General features: G+C 43.7%; 2 protein-coding genes across 3 annotated transcripts in view; one reads left to right on the top strand and one right to left on the bottom strand.

Annotated features, from left to right (window-relative positions):
* LOC306939421 (dual specificity protein phosphatase 4-like) overlaps positions 1-545 on the bottom strand; it is a gene marked incomplete at both ends in the record, with an annotated part of 1603 nt that extends 1058 nt beyond the window's left edge. The window contains one exon of the mRNA XM_079524009.1: positions 116-545. Coding sequence (XP_079380135.1) covers positions 116-545 — 430 coding nt within the window. The remainder of the gene's footprint in view (positions 1-115) is intronic.
* A 6938-nt stretch (positions 546-7483) lies between these two features.
* tmem203 (transmembrane protein 203) overlaps positions 7484-27436 on the top strand; it is a 37968-nt gene continuing 18015 nt past the window's right edge. For both annotated transcript variants that reach the window (XM_079524887.1, XM_079524889.1), the window contains exons 1-3: positions 7484-7606; positions 7685-7761; positions 7942-8032. The gene's annotated coding sequence lies outside the window, so the exon portion shown is untranslated. The remainder of the gene's footprint in view (positions 7607-7684; positions 7762-7941; positions 8033-27436) is intronic.

Below are 27436 nucleotides of genomic sequence, written 5' to 3' on the forward strand. Positions count from 1 at the left end.
ATCACCCTCTAATGTGGTTATTCTGTCCTATTTTGTCTATACTGCTATGGGGGAATAAAAGCGAGCATGGTGTCTACTGTGTAGCCTACGGTATGGCGGCGGGTATAGGCTATACCTTTCAGCAGGTGGATCTCGGCTCCGTACTCCGTGTCCCGGCACAGCGCGTGGACCACCAGCGCCACGGTGCTGTCCCGCTGCCGCACCGCGGCGTCGCTGTCCGGGCTCCGCTCGTCGTAGAGCACCACGGCCGAGTACAGCCCCGCGCGGAGCCTGGCGCGCACCTCGCCGTCCCCGGCGCCCAGGACCTGGTCCAGGCTGAGCGCGGAGCCCTTGGCCCGCCGCCGGACGATGGTGTTGCAGCGCGCGTTGACCGCGCCGCGGATGTGACCGGCGCTGAAGGCGAGGAACGGCCGGCAGTCCAGCAGCAGACACTTATTATTCTGGTTGGCGCCGCGGCCGTCGTCTTTCAGCAGCCGCTTCAACACCGTGCACTCCATCTCGCACAGCTGCTCCGCCGGCTCCGTGTCCGTCACTTCTTCCACCATCATGAGCACAGTCAGAGACAGGTTGATTGTTGATGGTGATTCTGGTTATATTATTCGCTCCTTTGTTGATTTGACAGGTTGCGCACGGACGGTAGTAGGCTACCCACAATAATATCTGTGCGTCCAGTGAGAGCAGGCTACTATACTATACTATTACGCGCAGCTCGGTCGCCCCATCTCTCTCTCGCTCTCTCTCTCTCTCTCTCATATGAATGGGAGGCTTCGCGTTACGGAGGAGGTGACGTCAACCGCCACAGCGCCATTCAGCCTCCCTCCCTCCCCTCCCTCCAGTCACAGTGTAATCTCTTCCCCCAGAATCCAGTCTCCTCTCTCCCTCCTAGAAAGAAAGAAAGAAAGAAAGAAAGATAAAGAAAAAGAAAGAAAGGGTCATCTCTCCCACTGGTTAGGCTATCTGAGTCTGACTAGACTAAAACATGATGAAACTATTGTTGAGGGCTATTTGGCTTAATATGACTGGTAGGCCTAGTGGCCTACTATAAACATAGGGGCCTAAATTATGTTTGCAGATTTAGGCAATTTATATAAAGTAAGTGTAATTTGGAGGATTATAGCTATACTCCATAGTGGTCCTCAAACATTAGTATTTCGCCACAGGCCGCCATTTGAAAATATGTTATGCCATGGGTCCCCAGTGTTTTTGTTTAAAAAAAAAAAGAAAATATTTCACAATTAATTCAATCTTTGTCAAGATGTTTAAAGGTATATTCAGTGATTTTACTTAATTCAAATATCACTTATGTTTTCTTTTTTTCTGGATAATCCTCCCTACTATAGAGTGTGCTGACCATATAAGGAGTTCCTCCCTGTCCCCAGTGAGCCCCTGGGGTCAAAAAACCCTAGTTTCAGTTTTGGTGGCGGGTGGCAAAGCCTTCATCCAATCAGGATGAGAGGGGCCTTCCTCCAATCATGATCGACTGGGGGCGGGCCTTGGTGCACATTCTGTTGGCCTGTTGCACTTCCCCCCACTGTAGAGCGTGGATGTGCACATTTTGTTACCGGGGCGGACTGGGTGGTTTTCCAAATCACCCAAATCACTGAATGCTCCTTTAAGGTAGGCTATTGTTGTTGTTTTTTGTTTTTTTTATTTGTTTTTGTTTGTTTGCTATATTTTCGAATAGCCTGGGGGTCTCCGGAACCTTGTGTGTCTTGCATGTGCCATGTGTAGCAACCAGTAGCACATAGGCCAGGGGTGGGCAACTTTGACGATGGCGAGGGCCAATATATTTCCACACTCACTCCAGAGGGGCCACATTGCATATTACTGTCGTAGCAAAAATAGCTGATCTACAAGCTCAAAACGCGTCGCGCTGCGACACGTTTTGAGCTTGTAGATCAGCTATTTTTGCAATTATTTGAATTGAAAACCTGAATAGTTTTTTTGCTATTTTTGAATTAGAATCCTCAAAAGTAACCTTTTTTATTGAATTTCAAATGCATTTAGTTATAGTTATGTTAACTTTATGAACTGTTAACATAACTACATTGGACACAAAAAGACAATAACATTTTAATACTAGTCATTAAGTACTAGCCATTTAATACTAGTCATGAAGTAATTAAAGCAGCTTTGGAATTGTAAGTATTAACCTGTGGGCCGCATTAAGTGAAGGTGGGGGCCGCATGTGGCCCCCGGGCCGCCAGTTGCCCACCCCAGACATAGGCCTATACAAAGGTGACAGGTCAAGTATAATCAGTGTGTCAAGTACATTTAAAGTACTGTACTTAAGTACATTATTAGCTTTTGTTACTTTACAATTTTCTGTACTTTTGCTTCTACTTCACTAGCCTACATCTCAGAGGCAAATATACTCCACTACAATTATTTGAAAACCATTAGTTACTGTTACAAACCACTGCTTCAGCCCTATATACATTTAATTTGAAAATAGACGATCTACAAGGCACAAGATCACAATGCATCGTGATGCAACGCATTGTGAGCTTGTAGATCTGGTATTTTCATTCATTCATTTCATTTTTTCTTTTTTTAATTGTGAAATGGGATCTGGGATACGCGCGCACACACACACACACACACACACACACGTGTGCATGTGTGCGTGCGAGAGAGGTCCTAACCTGAACCTAATTTGCATGTTTTATCATGAAAACCCTTGCAGGGTGCACTGAAGGTATTTGCATGGAGATCTCATTTCCATGGTTACAAGGAGTTACGTGTACATGGCACCAGCTGTGAAAAATGGAGTTGTTGGCTGTAAGTAAACCTTGTAGCCTATGTTCAAGAGAGCATAACATTTTAAGAAATGGAAATAAGAACCTGTGAATGGATCCAATGTAGTTATTAGTAGTCACAAGCTTTTTGTTAATACTTTTTATTGGTTAAATCCATACTATAAATATGTGAAATCTCTGTGTGTACGTGTGTCTGTAGTTCTCACGTATCTCAAGAACCGTCCGTCGGAGCAAGTAACCGACAACCCCGAGGGAGTGTCGCCGTGCCTGGCGTCAAGGCGGTCGGATAGGCCGTTGTCCAGAACCGCTAATCCATCCGCTATATGCCCATACAGGCCGCCTTCAAACTCGGCACGTGCATCAGTCCCAAGGCATCAAGTTGGATGTATGTGGTTGTCAAGAACTGACCGTTCCGAACAATATGCCCAAATATAGGCATATATACTGACATCACTGGACATCATGGGAACTCCATATACAGTATGAGCATAAAAGGCAGACAGAGAGACACATACTTTATGCTCATATATGGGCATAAAGGGGACAGAGACTGACAGAGATGTAAAAATATGATTGATAAATCCACAAATCCCTATATATGGAGTATCCTGATGTCATCAATATGATGTCATAATACCGCATGCATTGTTCCTGACTTGCACGAAGCAGGGTACTTGAACAAAGTATAGGGCATTCATTTTTTAATTAAAGGTTTTCCCCCTGACCGCAGGAGGGAAGACCATGCACGCTTCAGGCTGATAACAATCTCATGTGATAACAACTCCCCCATACACACCTGATAATCCTCCATTATCACCCCCCCTCACCAATCAGTGAGCTCAGTGGCGTGCACAGACATTTAGAGGGGCAGGTGCTCAAGTTAAAAAAGGGCACCTTGTGCAGCGCGTGGAACCGGCCGGTTGCCTTAATCCATTTTGGGCGGGAACCCCTTTTGGTGTTATGCTTTAGCTATGCTTTAGCTATTGAAAAATAGCAGATCTACAAGCTCATAGCGCGCCACCGAGTGGCGCGCTATGAGCTTGTAGGTCTGCTATTTTTGAAAAATCAAAAAAAAAAAAAAAAGGGCACATTGCCAAAAGGGCAGGGGGTGCTCTAGCACCCCCTAGTGTCTATCTGTGCACGCCACTGAGTGAGCTATGCTTGTTATGCTATTCCCTCCCAAGCCAAATGTATGCATTCCACGCTTAGAGTATTCCACGTCATAGCATAGCATACAGACACACAGCTGAATGAATCATTACCATCAAGGCCAGTCTGTTTACATTATGCTAGCTATTGGCAGTGAGACCAACTTTAATATTTTTTTATAATTTATTTAAAAGCACAAGTGTTTTACATCACTTGACAACGAATGCACACACGCACGTGCGCGTGCACACAGACAGACAGACAGACAGACAGACAGACAATCAATTACTACTACTACTACTACTACTACACCTAAACAATGGTTCCTGGAGAATGAGAATGAAGCTGCTACCATAGCAACAAGGAAGAGGATTGGGGGGTGGCGGGGTGGACCGGTGGAGGGCTGGCAGGATGCCTACGAGGGGATTGGTCGAGGAGGGACTCTACTCTGATGTCACTTCTCCACCCCTCATCCTTGCCTCTCCTCCTTCATCATGTCCTCCATCAATAGATGGAGATCCTGATGTGTGTACGACTGTACTTACACACGTGCGTGCGTGCGTGCGTGCGTGCGTGCGTGCGTGCGTGCGTGCGTGCGTGCGTGCGCGCACCTATACACAAATATGTCTCACTCTCTAATCCCTTAATCCAATGGTTAAGCTTCAACTGAGTGCTGCTACATTTTTGTGAATGAGTTTGTGTCAAGCGTTTGTTGTGTTTGTAGAGGCATGTGTGTAGGAGAAGAGAAAAGAAGAGTGATCCCTGGAAAACAGAAACTGTGAAAGATGAATGTTGAACAGAAAAGCCATATGCATCTGAGAGAGAGAGATTGAGGCATAAAGAGAGACAGGGGAGAGAGGGAAAGAAGAGGAGGATACAAAGGACAGGAGGATTCTATTCTATTTTTGGACCACATCCACTTTACATTTTCCATAATTTCTGCATTATTGCCAGAGTTGTTATTAAATTAAGTTGATGATCAATTGCTTTTGCCTTTGCATTTGTCAGTAAATAAGGCTAGGCGTATTTGATAGGCAAATTATCACCCGGCATGAGGGAATGTGTGGATGGAATGGTAATCTGGATTTATGGCTATTCTATAGGTTTATCATCATTCATATTATTGTTTTATACTAGGGAAGAATGTACCAGTATGCAAATGCATACCAATGTTTAAAATAACAATTTTAGCCGATAGCCAATACTGAAACCAATATTTAGTTTTTGGTGTTGTTATTTCCCCATTTTATGCCATGAGGGATACAAGGTATTTATTTCATTAAACAAGGCACTCGCACACAGTGAAATGCTAGAGAGAGGCCAACAGAGCCATCAGATAGAAAACCCATTGGACTAAGCCAAATTATAAATCTGCAAAAGGAAAGCTATCTAAATTATAAATCAGCAAAAGGAAAGCTATCTTGACACATTGGAAAGAAGCAACACAAAAGCAGAGTAAACTAGAATGCTATCTGGCCCTACACAGAGAATACACTGTGGCAGAATACCTGAGCACCGTGACCGACCCAAAACAGAAAAATCATAACTATAGGTACAGTACTCAGTGAGCACAGTCTTGCGATCGAGAAAGGCCGTCATAGGCAGGCCTCTTTCCCTAGAGACGACAGACTATATGAACCCACTGCACACAAAATGAATTGGAAACTGAGCAATACATTTCCTAACCATCTGTCCACTGTACCAAGACATCAAAGACACATACTTCTCACAGATTACAACCACCAAGAGAAAACATGGCTAATGACAAACTCCCATATCTGCAGCAACAAGATTCGTGAGCTGCTGTGATATAGTTTGGGTCCCGGGCAAACGTCTTATTCCTCTTTTATTTTGGGTCTTGAGATAAAAGGTTTGGGAACCAGACCAGTGCTCAGTGCGTGTGTGTGTGTGTGTGTGTGTGTGTGTGTGTGTGTGTGTGTGTGTGTGTGTGTGTGTGTGTGTGTGTGTGTGTGTGTGTGTGTGTGTGTGTGTGTGTGTGTGTGTGTGTGTGTGTGTGTGTGTGTGTGTGTGTGTGTGTGTGTGTGTGTGTGTGGTGTGGATGTTTAGAAGTGTGCTGTGTTATGAAGCCTGTGTGTATCTGCTCCTTGTTTGTGGAGAATGAATGGAACCAGTGTGTGTGTGTGTGTGTGTGTGTGTGTGTGTGTGTGTGTGTGTGTGTGTGTGTGTGTGTGTGTGTGTGTGTGTGTGTGTGTGTGTGTGTGTGTGTGTGTGTGTGTGTGTGTGTGTGTGTGTGTGTGTGTGTGTGTGTGTGTGGTGTGAATGCTTAGAAGTGTGCTGTTTTATGAAGCCTGTGTATCTGCTGCTTGTTTGTGGAGACTGCATGGGAGAGTTAATCAGTAATAAAGCCGGTGGGTCACCAGCCTCTTACATTTCTCTCAATAGGATCAACCTAGTCTGTATACACACAACACAGCCTGTTTGCTTAGGATGGCCTTGCCCTTGATCCCCTTGTATGGTCATTCAGTTTCCCACTTCCTCTCAGAACGCGAGGCATCATGGGCCTGTTTTCTAGGTTGCCAGTGGTCACCTATGTCAGGGGTTCTCAACCCGTGGGTCGCCACCCCTCGGGGGGTCGCCAAATTATTTTAGGGGGTCCCCAAATTATTTTCAAAAAAAAAAGAAGAAAAAAAAAGATTTATTTTTAAATTTTATTTTCACTTTTTTTTCAAAAATAGCAGACCTACAAGCTCGTAGCGCGCCACTCGGTGGCGCGCTATGAGCTTGTAGATCTGCTATTTTTCAATAGCTAAATTATAACAATGCTTAAAACACCAAAAGGGGTTCCCGCCCAAAATGGTTTAAGGTTATTGTAGCAGTCAATTTATATTGGGGGTCGGGAGGGGGCGGGGCGGGGGTCCCGAGACATTGCCAAAGCATTTCCGGGGGTCCCCGGCCAAAAACGTTGAGAACCCCTGACCTATGTGACATTTTTGTTAATCCATCATTACGGGTAGGATAGGATAGAAAAGGATGCACTTTATTATTGATCCTCAAAGGGCAATTTATTTTCCACCATAATATAGGCTAAAGCTATTCACAATAAACAAAACCCCAGGTGTGATGACTCCAGCAGCCCCACATTACGTCATCAAAATATGGCAAAATATGTATAGGCTATGAAATATATCATTTTCTATACACATCAACTATACACAGGACAGAAGTTTGACAGAAATCTATAGCCTACTAATAATACTTTATGATTGTATTAGTTAATACATTTGAATTCAAGTGTATTTAGGTTCCTTTGTGTTAACATGAGGGGTGCTGCTGGAGGTGATTGGCTGGCCAATTAAAGAAAGGGCATACCAGCTGGCTACCTTTTGAGAGGTGTGGGGATGTATTTGTTTGATTAGTTTTTAATAATTCTTATCTTCTTCTCTTCTCTTCTCTTCTCTTCTCTTCTCTTCTCTTCTCTTCTCTTCTCTTCTCTTCTCTTCTCTTCTCTTCTCTTTTTCTTTCTTTCTTTCTTTCTTTCTTTGTAGCCAATCAGAGTTGAGCCTCAGGGACCACCATAGGATGCCTGCACTTCCTCATTATCAATCAGTGTGAGTATTTAAAGGCCCTGCACTGCAGTCATTCTACCAAACTGCTTGGTGTTGTTGGCCTGGCTGTGGGTCTTCCGACCTGGGTCGACTTGCATGCGTTTGTGGTCTATCTTTCCCCTGCCTGCCTGGGTGAGTAACATGATGAATGTATTTTGTTTTGACCATTGTACTAAATCAGTATTTTAATTCTTTGTGTTACTACTATAGGTTGAGTTCATGTGCCTGGCAGTTATAAGCTCATGTGCCGAGAGGGGGAGGATGTGAATGAACACAGACAATACAAGGTATACTTTTCTTTGCTATTGCAAAGATTTATTTTGTTTATATAGTGTACTAAATGTTTGTGTCCACTTCCTTAGTTCTCACCACTGCTGTTTTGTTTAGACAGAATTTAGCATTTGATTATTTGAGCAATTTCTGTTGATAATAATAGTTTGTTTGTTTGCCCCCAAACACTGTGACAGACCTTGCTGCCATTCCGGAGTCAACGGGAGCCGAGGGGAACAGCCGAGCGGTTACAGGGGTGCACATAGGATCACTATTACCCAAGACATGGTAAGGTTGACTTTTGTGTGAACACGAGCACCTCTTTGCACTGTGTCGCTCTTTATACTGCATGCTCTTGTGTTGAAATTGTGTGTGTGTGCTTAGTTCTTTATTTCTTTAGTCGTCAGTTGGTGAAAGTTAGCTTGTGTGGGGAACCCAATTTACTTAACCCTAGAACACTAAACATCCTTTTTGTCAAACCATCACTAAACTCGGGTATATTTTGCCCAGTGTAAAATATTCCATAAAAATATAGTACAGCAATACATGGCAACTTGAGGTATTCTTTAATATTTCATCATGACTTTTCATAAAATAACGAAAAATAGATATCATTGGGGGGCCCTATGATGGGGGGTAAAATCGGTGAAAGATGTGGGTATTATATAAATATTCAAAAATAATATTGATTGGCCGAGCGACACCACCAACATACATACATACATACTTGGTCCCTGTTTGGCCGAGCGACGCCACTGACATATGTAGCCGTTTACAGTACTTGCGCGCTCTGCTTGCGAGCTACTTGCGCGCTCTGCTTGCGAGCTACTTGTGCGCTCTGCTTGTGAGCTACTTGCGCGCTCTGCTTGCGAGCTACTTGTGCGCTCTGCTTGCGAGCTACTTGCGCGCTCTGCTTGCGAGCTACTTGCGCGCTCTGCTTGCGCAAGTAATAATGGAGCCGGTAACTTCTCTTTGGTCCACCATTCCTGGGACATGTGAGAATGGTCCAGCGGGGAAAAAAACGACCATTGTGGGTGTACGGGATTTTCAGAGACTGCCCATAAGTCAGACATCCTGTTAGTCAGTCTTGGGTGGCCGGTTAAAAATCACCCGTGGCGGGAGTGTGTGGCGGGTTAAAACAAATCTGTGCTGAATGTTAAAAATCACCCGTGGCTCCATGACATGTGTGGCGGGTTAAAACAAATCTGTGCTGCAGGTTAAAAATCACCCGTGGCTCCATGACATGTGTGGCGGGTTAAAACAAATCTGTGCTGCAGGTTAAAAATCACCCGTGGCTCCATGACATGTGTGGCGGGTTAAAAATCACCCGTGGCTCCATGACATGTGTTGCGGGTTAAAACAAATCTGTGCTGCAGGTTAAAAATCACCCGTAGCTTCCTGTGAGGTTAGGGTTTGGAAGGGAGGTTGGACCAATGACATGTTTATTATATCACTAAACTCGGGTGAAATTCACCCAAACGCATGCCTGTAGAAGAAAACGGATCTGGGCAGGTAAACAAACTTATACCTTCTGTCACTGAGCATCATGGAGGTACTGAAGGACCCACCTTTTGTAAAAGTACTATTTTCCATATAGTTTGACCACAGACTAAATGGATTTCTTTTCAGGACACTATTGCGTTCTCACATTTCACGTCCTAAGAAAGTCACTCCACATGCATGCATGGATTGGTGAATGGTTCAGCACCACTGCCGGTGGACAGCGACAGACAGATGAGTGCTGTGAGCCAGAACCATGCGTTTTCTGGATCAAAGCAGCACACAGAGCCACTGACTGCCTTTCCACAGAAAGTAGTGGGACAATATTTTGTTGCTGTCGGGTGGAAACCTTGTATGCCCAAAAATGTTTTTTTTTTTTTTTTTTACTAAAATAATAATTAATGTTACAATCCAGTGGTCCACATGTGAACAAGATAGATACTGATACACATCCTGCACAAAGCCACAACAACACCGGCACCACCAGGCAGGCTCAAGTCTCGCCATCCCTATACAACAAGGCAGCACAAGAGATGCTACAGTCTATTCCTGAGGACTTGTCCAGAGACGCATGGCTGGCAGCATCCTGGAAACAGTCGTGGGAGACGGCCGGGCCCTCCCAGATCCAATGATACATCCGGGACCCCCAGCAGGTGGCGTAAAACTAGAAGACATGCCACGCCATCTATGGACCTCGCTGAACCGTCTGCGCTCTGGCGTTGGACGCTTCAAATCATCTATGAAGAAGTGGGGCCTATCTGACAGTGCGGCATGCGAGTGTGGCGAGCCTGAACAGAATGCAGAGCACATCATCACAGGCTGCCCCCTATACAGCCCACCCTCAGAAGCTGGCCTTTTTGAGTGGTGCAAACCACTCCAACAACCAGCTTTGTCTGTACCCGTGTCCGTGTACCTGTACGTGGCCCCACGCACAGGTGAGCATGGTTGCTATGGTTAGTGTGTGACGTCACTGCACCACTCAGTTCACACAGGTGTGGTTTTTTACTTAGGACCAGAGACGAGGGCATGGCTGCATGACACTGAGTTGGCCATCTGATGATACACGAAAGAAGAAGACAACTACCTCTCTTTTTCCGCAAAACTATGACTAGTATAACCACTTCACTCAAACTGTCAGAATTCAAGATGCAGATCGTATCGTTTGTGTCACATATTTTTGAGTGGTGTAAACCACTCCTACAACTGGCTTTGTTAGTTTACGTGTCTGTCTGTCTGTCTGTGCTCAAAAAATGATCACGGTTGCTATGGTCACCCAGTTCACACGGGTGTGATTTCATTACGTCAGACATTACGTCAGACCACAGCTGATCAGTCTATATAAGACCTTACACCACTCAGTTCACACGGGTGTGATTTCATTACGTCAGACATTACGTCAGACCACAGCTGACGTAATGTCTGCTCAGCTGATCAGTCTATATAAGACCTTACACCACTCAGTTCACACGGGTGTGATTTTTAAATCAATGTCTAACTATAGAGAATCTTGATGTGCTCTACCTCCGTCCATCTTTCTGTGTAAGAGGGGCATGCAATGACAATGTTTTGTGGTAGCTCAGTTGGTAGAGCTCTCGCCTTTGGACCACAAGTTCATGGGTTCGATCCTGGGCACCGCCGCCAACTCAGCGTATGAGTAGCACGGCTTGGGTGCGGCAAGTCATGCAGGAAATACTGGGAGCTGATGATAGGTGTGGCGCTCCACCCCAGGGGTCTAGCGCATTGTAACAGGGACAGGCTCCCGCATTACCGGCTGATACCGACAATAAGCCACTCCCAACCTTTTTATTAAAGTTATTTATTTAGGTCTATTTAACAGAACATTAAAATATATGGCCCGGCCCTATCTTGCGCACCACCTTACTCTTATCCCTAAACTGCTATTTTCAAATGGACGAAATATATATAAGTGCTTAGTGTTTTGTAATAATCAAAATGTACAAAGTAACTAGTAACCTTTGATTCTGTGACAAATAATAATTGAATATCTATTATTTAATGATATGATATAGGCCTATACATTTAATAAAATTAAATACCCTTTGTTTAGCGATTTTCATTTTCGGTTTTATGGTCATGACTCACCAGGATCCTGCAAAAATATTTATATCACATTATTTTAAGGCTAGAATAAAGCCATTCTAGCCTTAAAATAATGTGATATAAATATTTTTGCAAATCTCTATGGGGAAAAATGAAGGGCCAATTTTTCAGTGGTTCCCCATATAGAGCTATGCTCATAGAGCTATGGTCAATATTTGTCCCCATATAGAGCGTCGCAGTCCCGCCCCCTACCATGGACCAGGAAATGATTCTCTGTTCATTTTCCTCATAGACATTTCAGAAAGTATTTATTCAAAGACGTTTACGCCGCGGACAAAGCCAACTCGAGTCATGACAACAAACACAATTTTTGGGGCCGAAAAAATAATTAGAAAGAAGAAAGAAACGGCAGGTTACAACACTTTTTTTGTTGTTTTTCTTCTTTGTAATTATTTGTTTGGTCCAAAATATTGTTTGTGTTGTCATGAGTTGTCACGACTCGAGTTGGCTTTGTCCGTGGCGTAACCGTCTTTAAATAAATACTTTATGAAATGTCTATGGGAAAAATACATTTCCTGGTCCATGGTAGGGGGCGGGACTGCGACGCTCTATATGGGGACAAATCTGGACAGCGAGCCCATCAAAGTAGTGTGGCATGTGGGCATGAATGATGGTACAATGTTACTGCCTAAAGTTCCATTCATGGTCTAGTTGCTTTTCCACGGCTGGAACACTATAGGTTCCCGGTTTGGTCTAGCAAACAAAGGCAGTCTAATTTCTACCCATCTGTCGCTTGTGCTCTATTCTGCTCCTGCTTTCTGTTTCTCCTCATTTCACCTCTCCTCTATTCTCTTCTCCTGTCCTCTTTTTCTCTCTCCTCTCCGTCCCCTCCCCTTTACTCTCCTCTCATCACACTAGAGAATATTAATATAGCTATCAACGGTGGATGCCAGCAGGGACTGAGAGGCCATTACACAGCAGCTAAAAATAGTCAAGTGTTGTGGCATGATGTTGCAATTAATGACTGCAGTCCAGAGAGAGACAGATACAGAGAGAGAGTGAAGAGAGGAGATAGACCACAGTGTGTGTGAAGGTGAGAGGGACAATTGGAAATGGAAAGGAGATGAGAGAGAGAGGATAAATGACACAATTAAAGAGTGCTTGATGACACCTTTGTGACTAATGGCTTTCCCTTCCTGTCTATATATGAACACAGATAAACTGTGTGTGTGTGTGTGTGTGTGTGTGTGTGTGTGTGTGTGTGTGTGTGTGTGTGTGTGTGTGTGTGTGTGTGTGTGTGTGTGTGTGTGTGTGTGTGTGTGTGTGTGTGTGTGTGTGTGTGTGTGTGTGTGTGTGTGAGAGAGTCAGACAGACAGACAACCACAGTGTAGAAGTATTTTTATTTGTGTACAATTCCTGGATTTATAGCAAGGGCACAATTTTCTGATCTTGTGTGTGTGCGAGTGGCATTAACGACTCACTCTATCTCCATACTGCCAGGTGCGTTTTACGGGAAGCGGAGAAATAAAAACATCATTATCTCCCCTCATCGCCGCGGCGACAGAGACTAACAGCGTTGTCTTTCCCTAGAATGACTTTAATCATATGAATGAGCTGTTGACTCGTGTCTATGTCGGCAGGCGTATACCAACATAGCCACAGAGTGACACACACGAAAACATTTGTGAATTTAACTCTGAGAGTGCACCAATACAACACATGTGTGTCTCCAAATGGATAAATGAAAGGCTCTTTCTTTGATTGATTGAATGACTACTGTATTAACCCATTCAGGCCTGACGTCGAAATTTAAAAAAGAAAAAGGCACATTTTAACGATTTTTCAAAAATTACAAGCAGATCTACAAGCTCATAGCGCGCCACCGAGTGGCGCGCTATGAACTTGTAGATCTGCTATTTTTCAATAGCTAAATTATAACATAATGTTTAAAACACCAAAAGGGGTTCCCGCCCAAAATGGGTTAATGGTTAATGTGGTTAAACGCTAACGTGACATGGATGCGTTCCAGGTCTCAATGGATTAACAAGAGTTAACAGTCAGGAGCGTGCACAGATAGTTACGAGGTAGTGCTAGAGTACCTTTTGCCCTCTGGACAGCAATGTGCCCTTTTGAAAAATAATATAAATCTCACACACTATTAAGGAACCATTGCAGAACCATTGTGGCTCAAGAATCCACCACTCCTGAATGAAGTGTCTGGTGCTGGGAGTCTGGTGCAACGCACAGGTCCGAGGGTCGAGGGTAGCTACTGGGACGTAAGTCGGGACTTGATCACCCCGGCTGGGTCACCCGAGTGAGGGGTATGATGTTCGCGAGACCCCAAACCCCGATGACCTTGGGATACATCACTGAGGATACGTCCCAGTTGCATCCATGCGATGTATTTTCGTTCTGAGGTGCCCTTTTTTCACTTGAGCACCGGCCCCTTAAAATGTCTGTGCACGCCACTGTTAACAGTACAGGTATATAGTACAGTCAAAAAGGTATGCTAAAAGTATAACACAAAAAGCCCCAGAGGGCTTGTTTCCATTGTGTGTGACAGGTGTCAGGAGGATGTTCATTTTCTTTTTGATTTAGCATAGTAGGCTACACTTATTTTGTCATTTCCCCCTTAATCAGTTGTATTATTTCTTCCTTCTATGTTATTTATATTACTGTCAGATGTTTGTTTATTTGTACTGCGCATTTAACCTTATTTCACCCCTGGACATTACGTCATCGGTCATCGCGTCATCGCATCATTTGGGGCGGGGATTACCTTCATTCAAAAGCAGGAGCTCAGAGAGAGAGGACGCAGAAGAAAGTGTTGTCAGTGTGCCAGGGTGACGAGAGACAGAATCCGCCGAGGTGAGCAGTGTGAGAGAGGAACTGGGGAAGAACGGTTTCCACGGCATTTTCCGAGACTTGGCAAAACGCATAACAGCATATCTGTTTAGCAGCTCTCTAATAAACACAGAATACAAGTTCAGGTCAGGATACAAATTCTATTGGAGAGAGAACTCATACAGGATAATCAAGTGACATTTTAAGTGAAGGAACACAACATGAGCAGACAAAGGTCGGACTGGAACACTATCAAATTGAAGCTGATAAGTGGATTCTCTCTCCCGATTAAATGAAACTGGTGTCCCACCTGAAAATGTATTTTCTGTTTACTAAGGTGCTGAAGAGATGGGGAGACCCCTACACTGAATACCCAACAAACACACGTATATAACTTTTGTTCATTTTGTGCAGGCTGCGTATGCACGTGTACTGTACCATAGTAACCGTGTACTATATTGCTGTGTGCGTGCGCACACGTGCGGCGCGTGCGTGTGTGCATCCTGTGCCTCTTTCCTGTCATATTAGCATATGAAAGGCTGCTAGTCCAGTCAGGGTGGATATAGATGGGGGACAGTCTTGCAGTAATTAGCTCTGCTCATTAAAACAGACCTCAGGGCTTTGTTGTGCCATCTGGATAGACTGCACTACCTCCTGTCAGCGACTGTGTGTGTGGGGAGGGAGGGGGCGGGGGGACCTCAGGTGTCCACACAGGGGTAAAGTTCCCATCACCGCAGAGACTAGGGATTAAAATACAACGTTGCGTTCGAGGGCCATGCAACAGGGTTAGGGTCAAAATGGACCCTTACCTTACGGGTCTGTAACTGTAACTTTGAGAGCGTACAAATGGAACCAAATGGACCCTTATTTAACACTGGGGATTTTACTGTGTAGATTCATTGAGATCCCAGTACAATTACAATTTAGCAGATGTTCTTAATCCAGAGCGATTTACAGTAAACAAGAACAGTAAACGAGAATCTAAATTACATAAATTGAGCCTTTGCATATGCCTGTAAGGTCGTTGAGGCTAGGGCAAGTACTACGGTAAGTGCTACGGTCCGCAGGCTAGAAGGAGTCTGAAGGTGGGTTTTCAAACTACGGCGGAAGATTAGGAGTGAGTCTGCAGTTCTGATTGCAATGGGAAGTGCATTCTATAGTTTTGGAGTCAGAAGGGAGAAGAGTTTGGGACGTGTGGAGCGTTTTTAGTGAATGTACTTCCAGCTTCCCTTTATTGGCTGATCTGAGCGCGCGGGAGGATTTGTGGGGTCCGATCAGTCTTGTGATATATGGGGGTGCCATACCTTTGGTTGCTTTGAAGGCTAGCATAAGAGTTTTGGACTCTGTGCTGCAGCGACTGGGAGCCAATGGAGCGAGCGGAGAAGGGGGGAGACAGTACAAATTGGTTCAGTGATTCTCAACCTTTTGAGGCTGTGACCCTGCCAAAATATTTATATTTGAACTGGGAACCCCTCCCCACCCTGACAAGCACATGGGAATGTATAGGAGTTGAGGCATTTACATTTAGTTTGACTCGGTTCCACAGAGAGACAATTTTAACCTATAGTTTGTTGATGACTATTGATGCACTAATGGTCTTTTTTTCATTTATTTTTTTGTCAGTTTTGACAGTACTTTCCAAGGGGGCACAAGCTGCCATGATTTAACTGTTCAATTTAATATTCAAATCAGAAATCAATCGTACCCACACACTTACGTCCTTGAAAGTATTTTGCCACCACTGTTATGTAATCCAGAACATAATAGGATTAAGATTGCACTTTATTCAAACCCCACATGGGGAATGCAGCTGATTGAGTAGCCAAGTAGGCTATGTACCGGTAATATGTATTTACAGTATATACTGTTATTTATTACATACTTTACTCAGGAGTGATTTATGATTATATAACCGATGTCCCCGTTGACATGAATGTTAATCTATTCCTTGAATTGAAGTGTTGACTATGAAGCTATTTTCTCTTTTGAGACAAAACAAGGCTGCGAGTTTGTGATAAACGAGGCATTCGTGGTATGCCCCTGGTTACATAGCCAATGGCAATTTTTCCATTTCTAACTCTGAAGGTGTACAAATTGAACCAAATGGACCTGTATAGGGTCCATTTGGTTCAATTTGTACACTCTCCGAGTAACGTTACTACTGAGGATGTGCCAACAATCCAATGTCATTTCAACAAAATGCCTCATTTGGGAGAGTGGAAGAAAAGTGGTCTCTTGTGCGGGGAAACCGGTGAAAATGTGACAGCAAGTGGTCAGCTAATTTCTTTCCTATTTTTAAACGACGCTTTTAACTAATTAAAACCGGGTGTTTAAACCATGATGTTATTTGAGATTTTAGCCATATTTTATACTTTTGCTATACAAAAATAGCAGATATACAAGCTCATCTGCTATTTTTTTTCCCAAAAGATCTTGTATTTCTGGAACAAATATTTTAAGACGGGGGTCCGTGGCCAAATATATATTATTATGGGTGGTCCTTGAGCTTGAGCACGGCTGATATAGCAACATACGTTTTTCAGAAAACTGTAAGGATTCAGAAGACATTTTGTAGAATTGGCCTCTTAATGGGTTAAAATGTGAAGTGTGGACAGAAAGAACGCACAATCTGGTGGTACAGAATGGAATGCACCAACTATGTTACTACATAGAATCCTAATAGAAAACTGCAGGGAGGGTGGATGGATGGATGGGGATGAGTCACATCACACACACACAAGGACCACCATTCTCCCTCACAAGGCTCACATCACGTGCCCCACGAGTCTGAGAGTGTGAGCGAGAGAGAGACAGAGAGACAGACAGACAGACAGACAGACACAGAGATGAATGTTCAAGAATGCCTATAGCATAGGGCCTGGCAATTTACTGGAAATATATGGAAACCGATATTTAGACCAAAATTAAATAAATAAATACAAAAGACGGGAGAGCAGCCTATCATGTGCGGACATTCCCTTTTTCTTCACATTATTTTTGGGTCCAGCACCCAATAATAATCGAGAAGTGGAATTTATATTGTATATAGGCCTCATACTGTATATATACAAATTGCCACTCGCCCTGTATTATACTTAATTGTACAATGGTGGAGTACAAAAAAATACAGACAAAAGCCGATCTACAAGCTGACAACGTGTGGCATTGTACCGCGTTGTAATTGAGGAAAACGTTTGAAGTAAGTGTGAAATTGATTTGCAGTCATTTATCGTCTGTCATACTGTCAAATGTCAAAAACTGTCATTTCCAGGATTTGAGTTCTACAAGATCTTGTAGATCTCTACTTTGATGCTTTTGTGTGACGATTCAGGTAGGGCGTTAATTTATGAATAAAACATACAAAAAAGTAGAATATGGAGATAAGAGGTTTCTGCCCGACAGCACCGAGAACAGTAGAGCTACATTGAGTGAACAGTAGAGCTACATTGAGTGAACAGTAGAGCTACATTGAGTGAACAGTAGAGCTACATTGAGTGAACAGTAGAGCTACATTGAGTGAACAGTAGAGCTACATTGAGTGAACAGTAGAGCTACATTGAGTGAACAGTAGAGCTACATTGAGTGAACAGTAGAGCTACATTGAGTGAACAGTAGAGCTACATTGAGTGAACAGTAGAGCTACATTGAGTGAACAGTAGAGCTACATTGAGTGAACAGTAGAGCTACATTGAGTGAACAGTAGAGCTACATTGAGTGAACAGTAGAGCTACATTGAGTGAACAGTAGAGCTACATTGAGTGAACAGTAGAGCTACATTGAGTGAACAGTAGAGCTACATTGAGTGAACAGTAGAGCTACATTGAGTGAACAGTAGAGCTACATTGAGTGAACAGTAGAGCTACATTGAGTGAACAGTAGAGCTACATTGAGTGAACAGTAGAGCTACATTGAGTGAACAGTAGAGCTACATTGAGTGAACAGTAGAGCTACATTGAGTGAACAGTAGAGCTACATTGAGTGAACAGTAGAGCTACATTGAGTGGGGCAGTGGCCGGAACACAGTCAGCAAACATTGTGGCAGTACTGTGAACGACAACATGTGGTCGCACGCACGCACGCACGCACGCACACACAGTCACACACACATTGAGGTATTTGTACTTTACTTGTGTACTTCGAATTTTCAGTACTTAATTACTTCCACTCCACTACATTTCAGACTACAATCATTTGACAACTTTTGTTACTAGTTAGTTCGTAGATTGTGATTATTGTTACAAAACATGCATGAACCAGTTTAGCCCTACAGTATATTATATATAGCATTGTGAGCTATGTATATAGCTCACAATGCATCGCAATGCTATGCATTGTCAGTTTGTAGCTGCTATTTTCAAAAGATCTTTATACATTTGAAAACATGAAATGGGACATTCTGCATAATGAGTACTTTCTACTTTTTGGTACTTTAAGTACATTTTTATGCCAATACTTTTGTACTTTTACTCAAGAGTACTTCTTCCACAACTGCACAGTACACACACAAACAATGGAGCTGTGTTGTTGTTGTGATGGATGATCTGTAATGACACGCAGCAGACAGCGCTCACATGACGGCCTTCTGGAACACCATGCAGGAATCCTGCTGCTCTCATCTACTCATCAGGATCAAGCATGGGTATTTTATGGTTCTTAACCCATTAAGTCTTAAGGTCGATTGATTCTACAAAATGCTTTCTAAATCAATCACTTTTTTGTGCCAATAAGGACCCCCAAATTGATATATTTTTTTGGCCGTGGCGAACGCCTGAAAATGATTTGTGTTTGAAAGTTTTTGATCTGCTGTTGGGGAGAAACCACCTAACTTTAACTTTTTAAAACAATGCAAAACTACCTCATCAGAGTTGGTGTTTATGACTTTATACTGTATATTGTCAATTACTTGCAAGAGTGGGGGATAGGTGGTGGAATTAGCTGCTTTAGCAGACAGTTTGAGGGTCCAATGGAGTTAGAGGTTCTTTAAAAAATATACTTCATTGGTTCAATATTTTTTTTAACCAACACACAGACGGAATGGAGTTGTGGTTTGCTCCCGACAGCGACGAATGTATGTACAGCCAATGCTAAAATTGAAAATGACACAGATGCTTTCCTGGTTTTAATGGGATATATTTAAACATCTCTGTGACAAGGACCCACCAAATTGATACATATTAGTCTGTGGACTCCCAGATATGCTAGGGCCCCACATAATAGAAGATGTCTCAGGGCCAGCATAAAGAAAGATATGCCAGGGTCAGCATAAAGGAAGATATGGGGCCAGCATAATAGAAGATATCTCAGGGCCAGCATAAAGGAAGATATGGGGCCAGCCTAAAGGAAGATATGGGGCCAGCATAAAGGAAGATATGGGGCCAGCATAAAAGAAGATATGCCAGGGCCAGCATAATAGAAGATATCTCAGGGCCAGCATAAAGAAAGATATGGGGCCAGCATAAAAGAAGATATGCCAGGGCCAGCATAAAAGAAGATATGCCAGGGCCAGCATAAAGGAAGATATGGGGCCAGCATAAAAGAAGATATGCCAGGGCCAGCATAAAGGAAGATATGGGGCCAGCATAAAAGAAGATATGCCAGGGCCAGCATAAAAGAAGATATGCCAGGGCCAGCATAAAAGAAGATATGCCAGGGCCAGCATAAAAGATATGCCAGGGCCAGCATAAAAGAAGATATGCCAGGGCCAGCATAAAAGAGGATATGCCAGGGCCAGCATAAAAGAAGATATGCCAGGGCCAGCATAAAAGAAGATATGCCAGGGCCAGCATAATAGAAGATATGCCAGGGCCAGCATAATAGAAGATATCTCAGGGCCAGCATAAAGGAAGATATGGGGCCAGCATAAAGGAAGATATGGGGCCAGCATAAAGGAAGATATGGGGCCAGCATAAAAGAAGATTTTAACAGTATGGCCGTCAGGACCCACATTTTCATATGCATGACATTATAGGCCATGCTGCCATGGACCGTTGTGAACTTGTATCTGCTATTGTCAAACGATTTCTATACATTTGGAAAACTTGTGAAATGGGACATTCTGCGCAATGTCTGCACCTATACATTTCTGCGCCTATACATTTTGTACTTTAGTTTATTTTGATAAATACTTTTGTACTTTTACTCAAGCATATTTTGAATACTTGTAACAGAGTATTTCTAGTAGCAGAGTATTTCTACATTGTGGTATTAATACTTTTACTCACAGAAACAAATGTGAGTACTTCTCCCATCACTGGGTGTGTCCAGATTGCATTGCCGTGTGTGTGTGTGTGTCCTGCATACTAATAGTAAGCAAGTCACTGTCGGTATGATGAACTGTTGCTAAGCAGTAGTGGTTGCTAAGGCGATATAGAGGGGGAGGGGGGAGGGGGGAGTCACCAGGTTTATAATGTGACAAAGTCGGACGGAGGATAGACCTACCTGTGTGTGTGTGTGTGTGTGTGTGTGTGTGTGTGTGTGTGTGTGTGTGTGTGTGTGTGTGTGTGTGTGTGTGTGTGTGTGTGTGTGTGTGTGTGTGTGTGTGTGTGTGTGTGTGTGTGTGTGTGTGTGTGTGTGTGTGTGTGTGTGTGTGTGTGTGTGTGTGTCCACATGTTGTTGTTGTTTTGTTTTTTTGGGGGGGGGTCAAATAATATTAAAAAAGAGGCAAACATTGTGAGAATAGACAATCTACAATCAACGCCTCAAGCTTGTCTATTGTCACCATATTTAAATGTTGAACCTCAACTCTTACATTTCAAGTGCTTGTCGGGGTGGGGGGGTCCTCAGTGCTTGTCGGGGTGGGGGGGGTCCTCAGTGCTTGTCGGGGTGGGGGGGTCCTCAGTGCTTGTCGGGGTGGGGGGGTCCTCAGTGCTTGTCGGGGTGGGGGGGTCCTCAGTGCTTGTCGGGGTGGGGGGGTCCTCAGTGCTTGTCGGGGTGGGGGGGTCCTCAGTGCTTGTCGGGGTGGGGGGGTCCTCAGTTCAAGTGCTTGTCGGGGTGGGGGGGGGGGGGTCCTCAGGGGGGGGGGGGGGGGTCCTCAGTTCAAATATGATTATTTTGGGGGGTCGCCGGCATGAAAAGGTTGAGAACTAATATAGTAGGCTATAGTGGAATTTGAGAAATCGACAATGTTCTGGTCCTCACATGATATATTGTTGTTTTATAGTTTAAAAAAGGTGTGTGTAACCACACAATGAGCATTGTAAAATAGGAGCTTAAAAACGTCACATTGTAGATTTTTTGGAATAGAAGTATGGCATATTAATGTAATACAATTTGTTGTCATTGTAATTGTAATGGAGTTGTATTAATGGAGTAAAAAGTACAATATTTGCATCTGAGATCTAGTGGAGTCTCTCTCTCTCTCTCTCTCCTATACAGGCTGTCCACATTTGAAGTGGGATAGCTCTCCAAAAGTATGAAGGTTTTGAAAAAGTTGATTTCAGCAATGGAAGCCATGAGATAGCTCTACCCTTTAAAGTGAAAGAATAGAGATGTTGAAAAAACATTCACTTTCCCATAGACTTATATTAGGTGTTAGTTAAACATGCTAAGGCTAAAATAATTATGTAATTTAGACATATTATCTACATATGTATGATTTTTTATAGTTTCATTGTACAGATATTCTACTGTTAGACGGATGTTAGGTTCCAATTGACTTATGATCCTAGTAGATGACTATTTCTATGCATTTAATTCATTTGTTCTTGCTTACTGTAAATCGCTCTGGATTAATTGAGAGAGTCTGCTAAATGCCTAAATTGTAAATAGAGAAGGACATGAGTGTTCCTTCTTCAGCTGCTATCTGTAAAAAATAAATAATTTTGCGTGTAACAACCCCACATACATGCGCACCCACAGGCTCGAGTTTCAAGTTTAGTAGAAAACATCAGTGCATAACATTATGATGTTTCTTATAATTCAAGAGGGAATCTTGAAAAAACAAGATTCCCTCTTCGGTTCTCTCCCATGGGCTGGCACTAGTGTTGTTTTTGGCAGCAAATTTTGATTTTAGTTTTAGTCATAGTTTCTTGAATAGTTTTCATTTAGTTTCAGTCACATATTAATCACCTGGAATGTTTTAGTGTTAGTCAGAGGAAAAAGCTAGTTGACGAACATTTTTCGTCTTAGTTTTAGTCGACGAAATCAACACTGGCCGGCACCGCTAAAAGGACTTTGGTGTGCGTTAGCATATAGTGTCTTATAATTCAGAATCAAAACAGATCTCCAAGAAGGCCTGGTTGCCGCGGTTCTATCAGTCATACTCATGGCTGTGTTCTGTTCATCCGTGGCAGCGGTGGCCGAACGGATAGCGGCGCGGTCTTGATACCGGAAGGTTCCTAGTTCGAATCAGCCGTCCGACACGTTAAAATTACCACCGCTGAAGTGCCCTTGAACAAGGCATTGAACCACTACGATGAAATGTGTTCTATGAGCAGGGCCTGGCTGGAAACAAGTTCTTGAGCTTAGCCCAGATACCCTGGGTAAATATAGATTTCATTTCATTTCATTTCATCCACATAGTACAAATGCATGCAATGCAAACAGATAGAGACAGAGAGCTATAGCAAGTACAACAGAGGTGTTCCAACCAGGGACGTAGCTGACCATTTGGTTGCCCTACTCGTAGGATATTTGTGCTGCCCCCCCCCCCCTCCCGATGAGAGTGCTGCTATTCCTCATTCAGATCGGCTATTTTCACTTTTTGTGAGGACGCACACGCGGCCGCTCGTTATTACGCGGCGGACCCGCGGTGAGAATTGTTATTTTGAGGGTCGGTTTGGCACTTTTGGGCACATTTTGTTGCCCCCCTCGGCGTGTTGCCCTACTCGCAGTGCGTATTGTTGCCCCCCTCGGCGTGTTGCCCTACTCGCAGTGCGTATTGTTGCCCCCCTCGGCGTGTTGCCCTACTCGCAGTGCGTATTGTTGCCCCCCTCGGCGTGTTGCCCTACTCGCAGTGCGTATTGTTGCCCCCCTCGGCGTGTTGCCCTACTCGCAGTGCGTATTGTTGCCCCCCCTCGACGTGTTGCCCTACTCGCAGTGCGTATTGTTGCCCCCCTCGGCGTGTTGCCCTACTCGCAGTGTGTATTGTTGCCCCCCTCGGCGTGTTGCCCTACTCGCAGTGCGTATTGTTGCCCCCCCTCGGCGTGTTGCCCCCCTCGGCGTGTTGCCCCCCTCGGCGTGTTGCCCTACTCGCAGTGTGTATTGTTGCCCCCCTCGGCGTGTTGCCCCCCTCGGCGTGTTGCCCCCCTCGGCGTGTTGCCCTACTCGCAGTGCGTATTGCGCGTATAGGTAGCGACGGCACTGGTTCCAACCCATTCTACTCAGCTTCATGACCACTGATAATAATATATCTCAGTGGGAAATTCCCATTGGCTGATCTAAGCTCAGATGTAACCAATCAGCCCGGCCTCCCCCTGCAGTGTGCCCTCAGCCCTTTCTGTATTTAGAGAGAGAGAGAGAGAGAGAGAGAGAGAGGCAATGAGTCACTTCCCTGACCTAGATACCAGTGGTCTACTTTATACCCTCATCATGCCCTTTGTGTGTGTGTGTGTGTGTGTGTGTGTGTGTGTGTGTGTGTGTGTGTGTGTGTGTGTGTGTGTGTGTGTGTGTGTGTGTGTGTGTGTGTGTGTGTGTGTGTGTGTGTGTGTGTGTGTGTGTGTGTGTGTGTGTGTGTGTGTGTGTGTGTGTGTGTGTACTACTGGTCAGAGATGCATAAGCAGCCACCTTTTTAAAAAGCCACATATAATCTGTTTGGTCACATCACAAAATATCCTGTTGTGGTGTCGTATTGTATCATAATGCATTGTCACATAATAAGTCCATATCACATCATTGTACCATATTCATATGTATAATATTATTGCCATCGGATCATATCAATATCATTATCACATTATTATCATATATCTTTATCATAAATATCATGTAACATTAGTGTATCATTACTTTCATTAGTCCATTTTCCCATAATGAACGGTTCCATAGGCCTACACTTACATTACTGTTACATTACTGACAGAATTGATTCAGTCTGTAGTCCCTTCCCTGCCACAGCCTTGCCGTTTTATTCTGAAGACCCCAACATTCACCCCAAAATGAACCGGAAGATAAATCGGCTAAGCTAATGTTGGCTACCGTCTTTTTACAAGTCATCCGAATCGTTAATATTGTAACCGTAGCAACAATTACATCATGCTTCACTAAATCATTTAGTATTGAGCCGCTAACATGTTAACACGTTCTGATCAAACACCTCAATCTGAGAAAGGATTCGGGGAAAAAAGGGTTTTAAGATTGCCGTTAACATGGCAGTGGACGAGGGGGAGTCATTTAATTGAAGGACCACAGCCGAGCCCAGCTTTAATTTCCTTTAGCGACAGAGACGCTAGATGGTGGCTATCAGATCTCATTCTGAATTAATAAAACCCCAAAAAGACGTCAAAAGACGTCATCATGGCAGTAAATGAGTATGAGGATTTCACTGGGCACATTGTATAGGCCTAGTATATTATATTGTCTCAGTGGGCTTGAAACCTAGACCCAAACTGTTACTTTTCAAGAAATGGACAAAGTACCTGTGTTTCAATGGACCAATGGATCTATGTAAGCTCTTGTTAATACTTTGCATGGGCTTCACAGACTTTCACAGATGTACCCACTTTAAAAATGGCACCACTATTTCAGCTAACAGGCTAACATGGAGTTTTTCCCCCCCGATTTTTTTTCACCCAGTTTATTGTCAGTGTCAAATGTAATCTTTGGTGCTACACTCCCTCTGCTAACCTGGGGAGGGCAACAGACTGACCTCATGAGGAGTCCAAGCCACTTCTTTTCACCGGGCAGGGGGGAGTTTCCCTGGTTGGACGCAGCGCGTGGAAGGAACACGTTATTTCAACCAGTTCCTTTCCTCTCCATCAGGCGCCCCGGCTGGCCAGGGGGAGGCAGTTTAGAGACCAGGATTACTGCATGTTTTTCTGAGGGTACCTACCCTAGGGCATGTGGTTCCCAACCTGGGGGTCGCGACCCCTCGGGGGTCACAATGATGATGATTTTGGGGGGTCCCCAAGTTATTAAAAAAAGAAAAAAGAATCGAGGCTTGCGAGACATGGCCAAAGCAAATTCGGGGGTTCCCAGCCAAAAAACGTTGAGAACCCCTGCCCTATAGGGGACACGAGGAGAACATGCCATGTGTTCCTTTTATTTTGGTTGATGTGGTTGACTCGCTTTAACCCTAAAGTCCTGCTTCCTGCATTGTACCGGTACACAGTACAGCACGCTCTGGTCACCTCTCCTGTTAGTCAACATAAGCCTGCTCATAAAGTCAATCACTCCGCTAATGCATCCTATCTTCCTGAAACCTGAACCACCACAACACAGGAAGAGAGAGAGAGAGAGAGAGAGAGAGAGAGAGTGTGTGTGTGTGTGTGTGTGTGTGTGTGTGTGTGTGTGTGTGTGTGTGTGTGTGTGTGTGTGTGTGTGTGTGTGTGTGTGTGTGTGTGTGTGTGTGTGTGTGTGTGTGTGTGTGTGTGTGTGTGAGACAGAGAGGAAATATTAAGTCTCCTCTGACAGTCCGTCTAATAGTTCAATGCACTCAGTGTACTACTATTTTTTTTCTAAAATGGTGGTTGTGGCTAAGAGGAACCAAATGTCCGGGGGTAAATTGAGCCAATTTCCCTAATATGAATCACGTACTATTAATATGTTTTTGTCTATGCTACTCAAATTATGCTGAATGACCATTCATTTGGATGTCAGTCAGTCCGTTCGTCTGTCACGCCACCATATATGTCCGTCACGCCTCGTGACACGCTCCATATATGGCTGTCTCCATATATGAAGATCATGACACTGACCGCTAAAGGAAAAATAGTTATTAAATTATGTTCGATAAGTGAATACATTATCTGTTCAAGTTTTAACTAGAAACATTAAAATATCATTACCACTTGACTTGGATCAATTTGAGCCACATGACCTGCCAGATCACATGATTCACACATCACACATCACATGATTGATAAGTCATATTTCCATGGCCCTATATATGTCATGACATAGATGCTTACTCATGATTTCAATTGATAGAAGACATCCTGAAATAAGGGTAGATCTTTAGATTTTACTGCCATCTCATTTTGCTTCCATGACAATTTATGCAAAAAGTGGCAGACAGACAGAACTAGGGATGTTGTGATCATGCGGTCGACACACTTTGCACAAGATGAGTTCCCTTGTTGTCAGTCCATTTCACCCCACCCCTCCCCCATACGAAGTTATAAAATGTGCTGTATGTATCACTGAATGAATAGATCGGGAGAGAATGTATTTCCACCTAGATAATGCGTTCAATCAACAGGAAGTGAGTGTGAAAGGCGGTCTACTCTACAGTGTTGTCCGGTAAAAGAATGATGATTCTATTACAGTCCCTGACCTGAGGCTTGAACCAGTGGTGGAAAGTAACTAAGTACATTTACTTAAGTACTGTACTTAAGTAGGCTACAATGTTTACGTATTTGTACTTGAGTATTTCCAATTTCCAATACTGTTACTTCTACTCCACTACATCTCAGTCAGGCAAATATTGTACTTTTACTCCACTATTACAACACATACATTAACCACTTCAGCCCTATACATTTCGGCCATTTGAAAAAATCCGATCTACAAACTCACAATGCATGACACATTGTGAGCTTGTAGATCTGCTATTTTTTTTTTTTTAATTTTATATAATATTTATTTTATTTGGAAAAAGCAGTACAATAACAGCATTTCTATTTTCACCCCTCTTCCCTCCCTCCCCCCTCCAAGTGACTCCATCTCCAGTGTCATCCCAGTGTCATTCCAGTGACATCCCAAAAGGGGTCTCTCGCCCCTCGAATCACTAGCCACGGCCATGACCCAAAACAAACAAACAAAGAAAATCTCTGCTGCGATGAACACTGGAGTGAAACGAAATGGAACTTCATTGTCAGGCTAGTGGATTAGCAGATACATTCATTAACAGACTGCCTTTTATCTGTCATAATGTTTCCTGCTCATTTACCTATGACCACATCATGTGTCATGTGTGTGTGGGTGTTGGACTGATATCATGCAGTGTTTCTCTCTCTCTCTCTCTCTCTCTCTCTCTCTCTCTCTCTCTCTCTCTCTCTCTCTCTCTCTCTCTCTCTCTCTCTCTCTCTTGTAAAAGTATCAATACTGCAATGTGGAAACACTCTGTCACTAAGTACAAATCCGGAATTCGAATAATAGGCCTACTTATAAAAGTTCACAATGCTCACAATG

Source organism: Electrona antarctica (genome assembly GCF_951216825.1).
Source record: "Electrona antarctica genome assembly, chromosome: 16".
In the NCBI taxonomy this organism is placed as follows: Eukaryota; Metazoa; Chordata; class Actinopteri; order Myctophiformes; family Myctophidae; genus Electrona; species Electrona antarctica.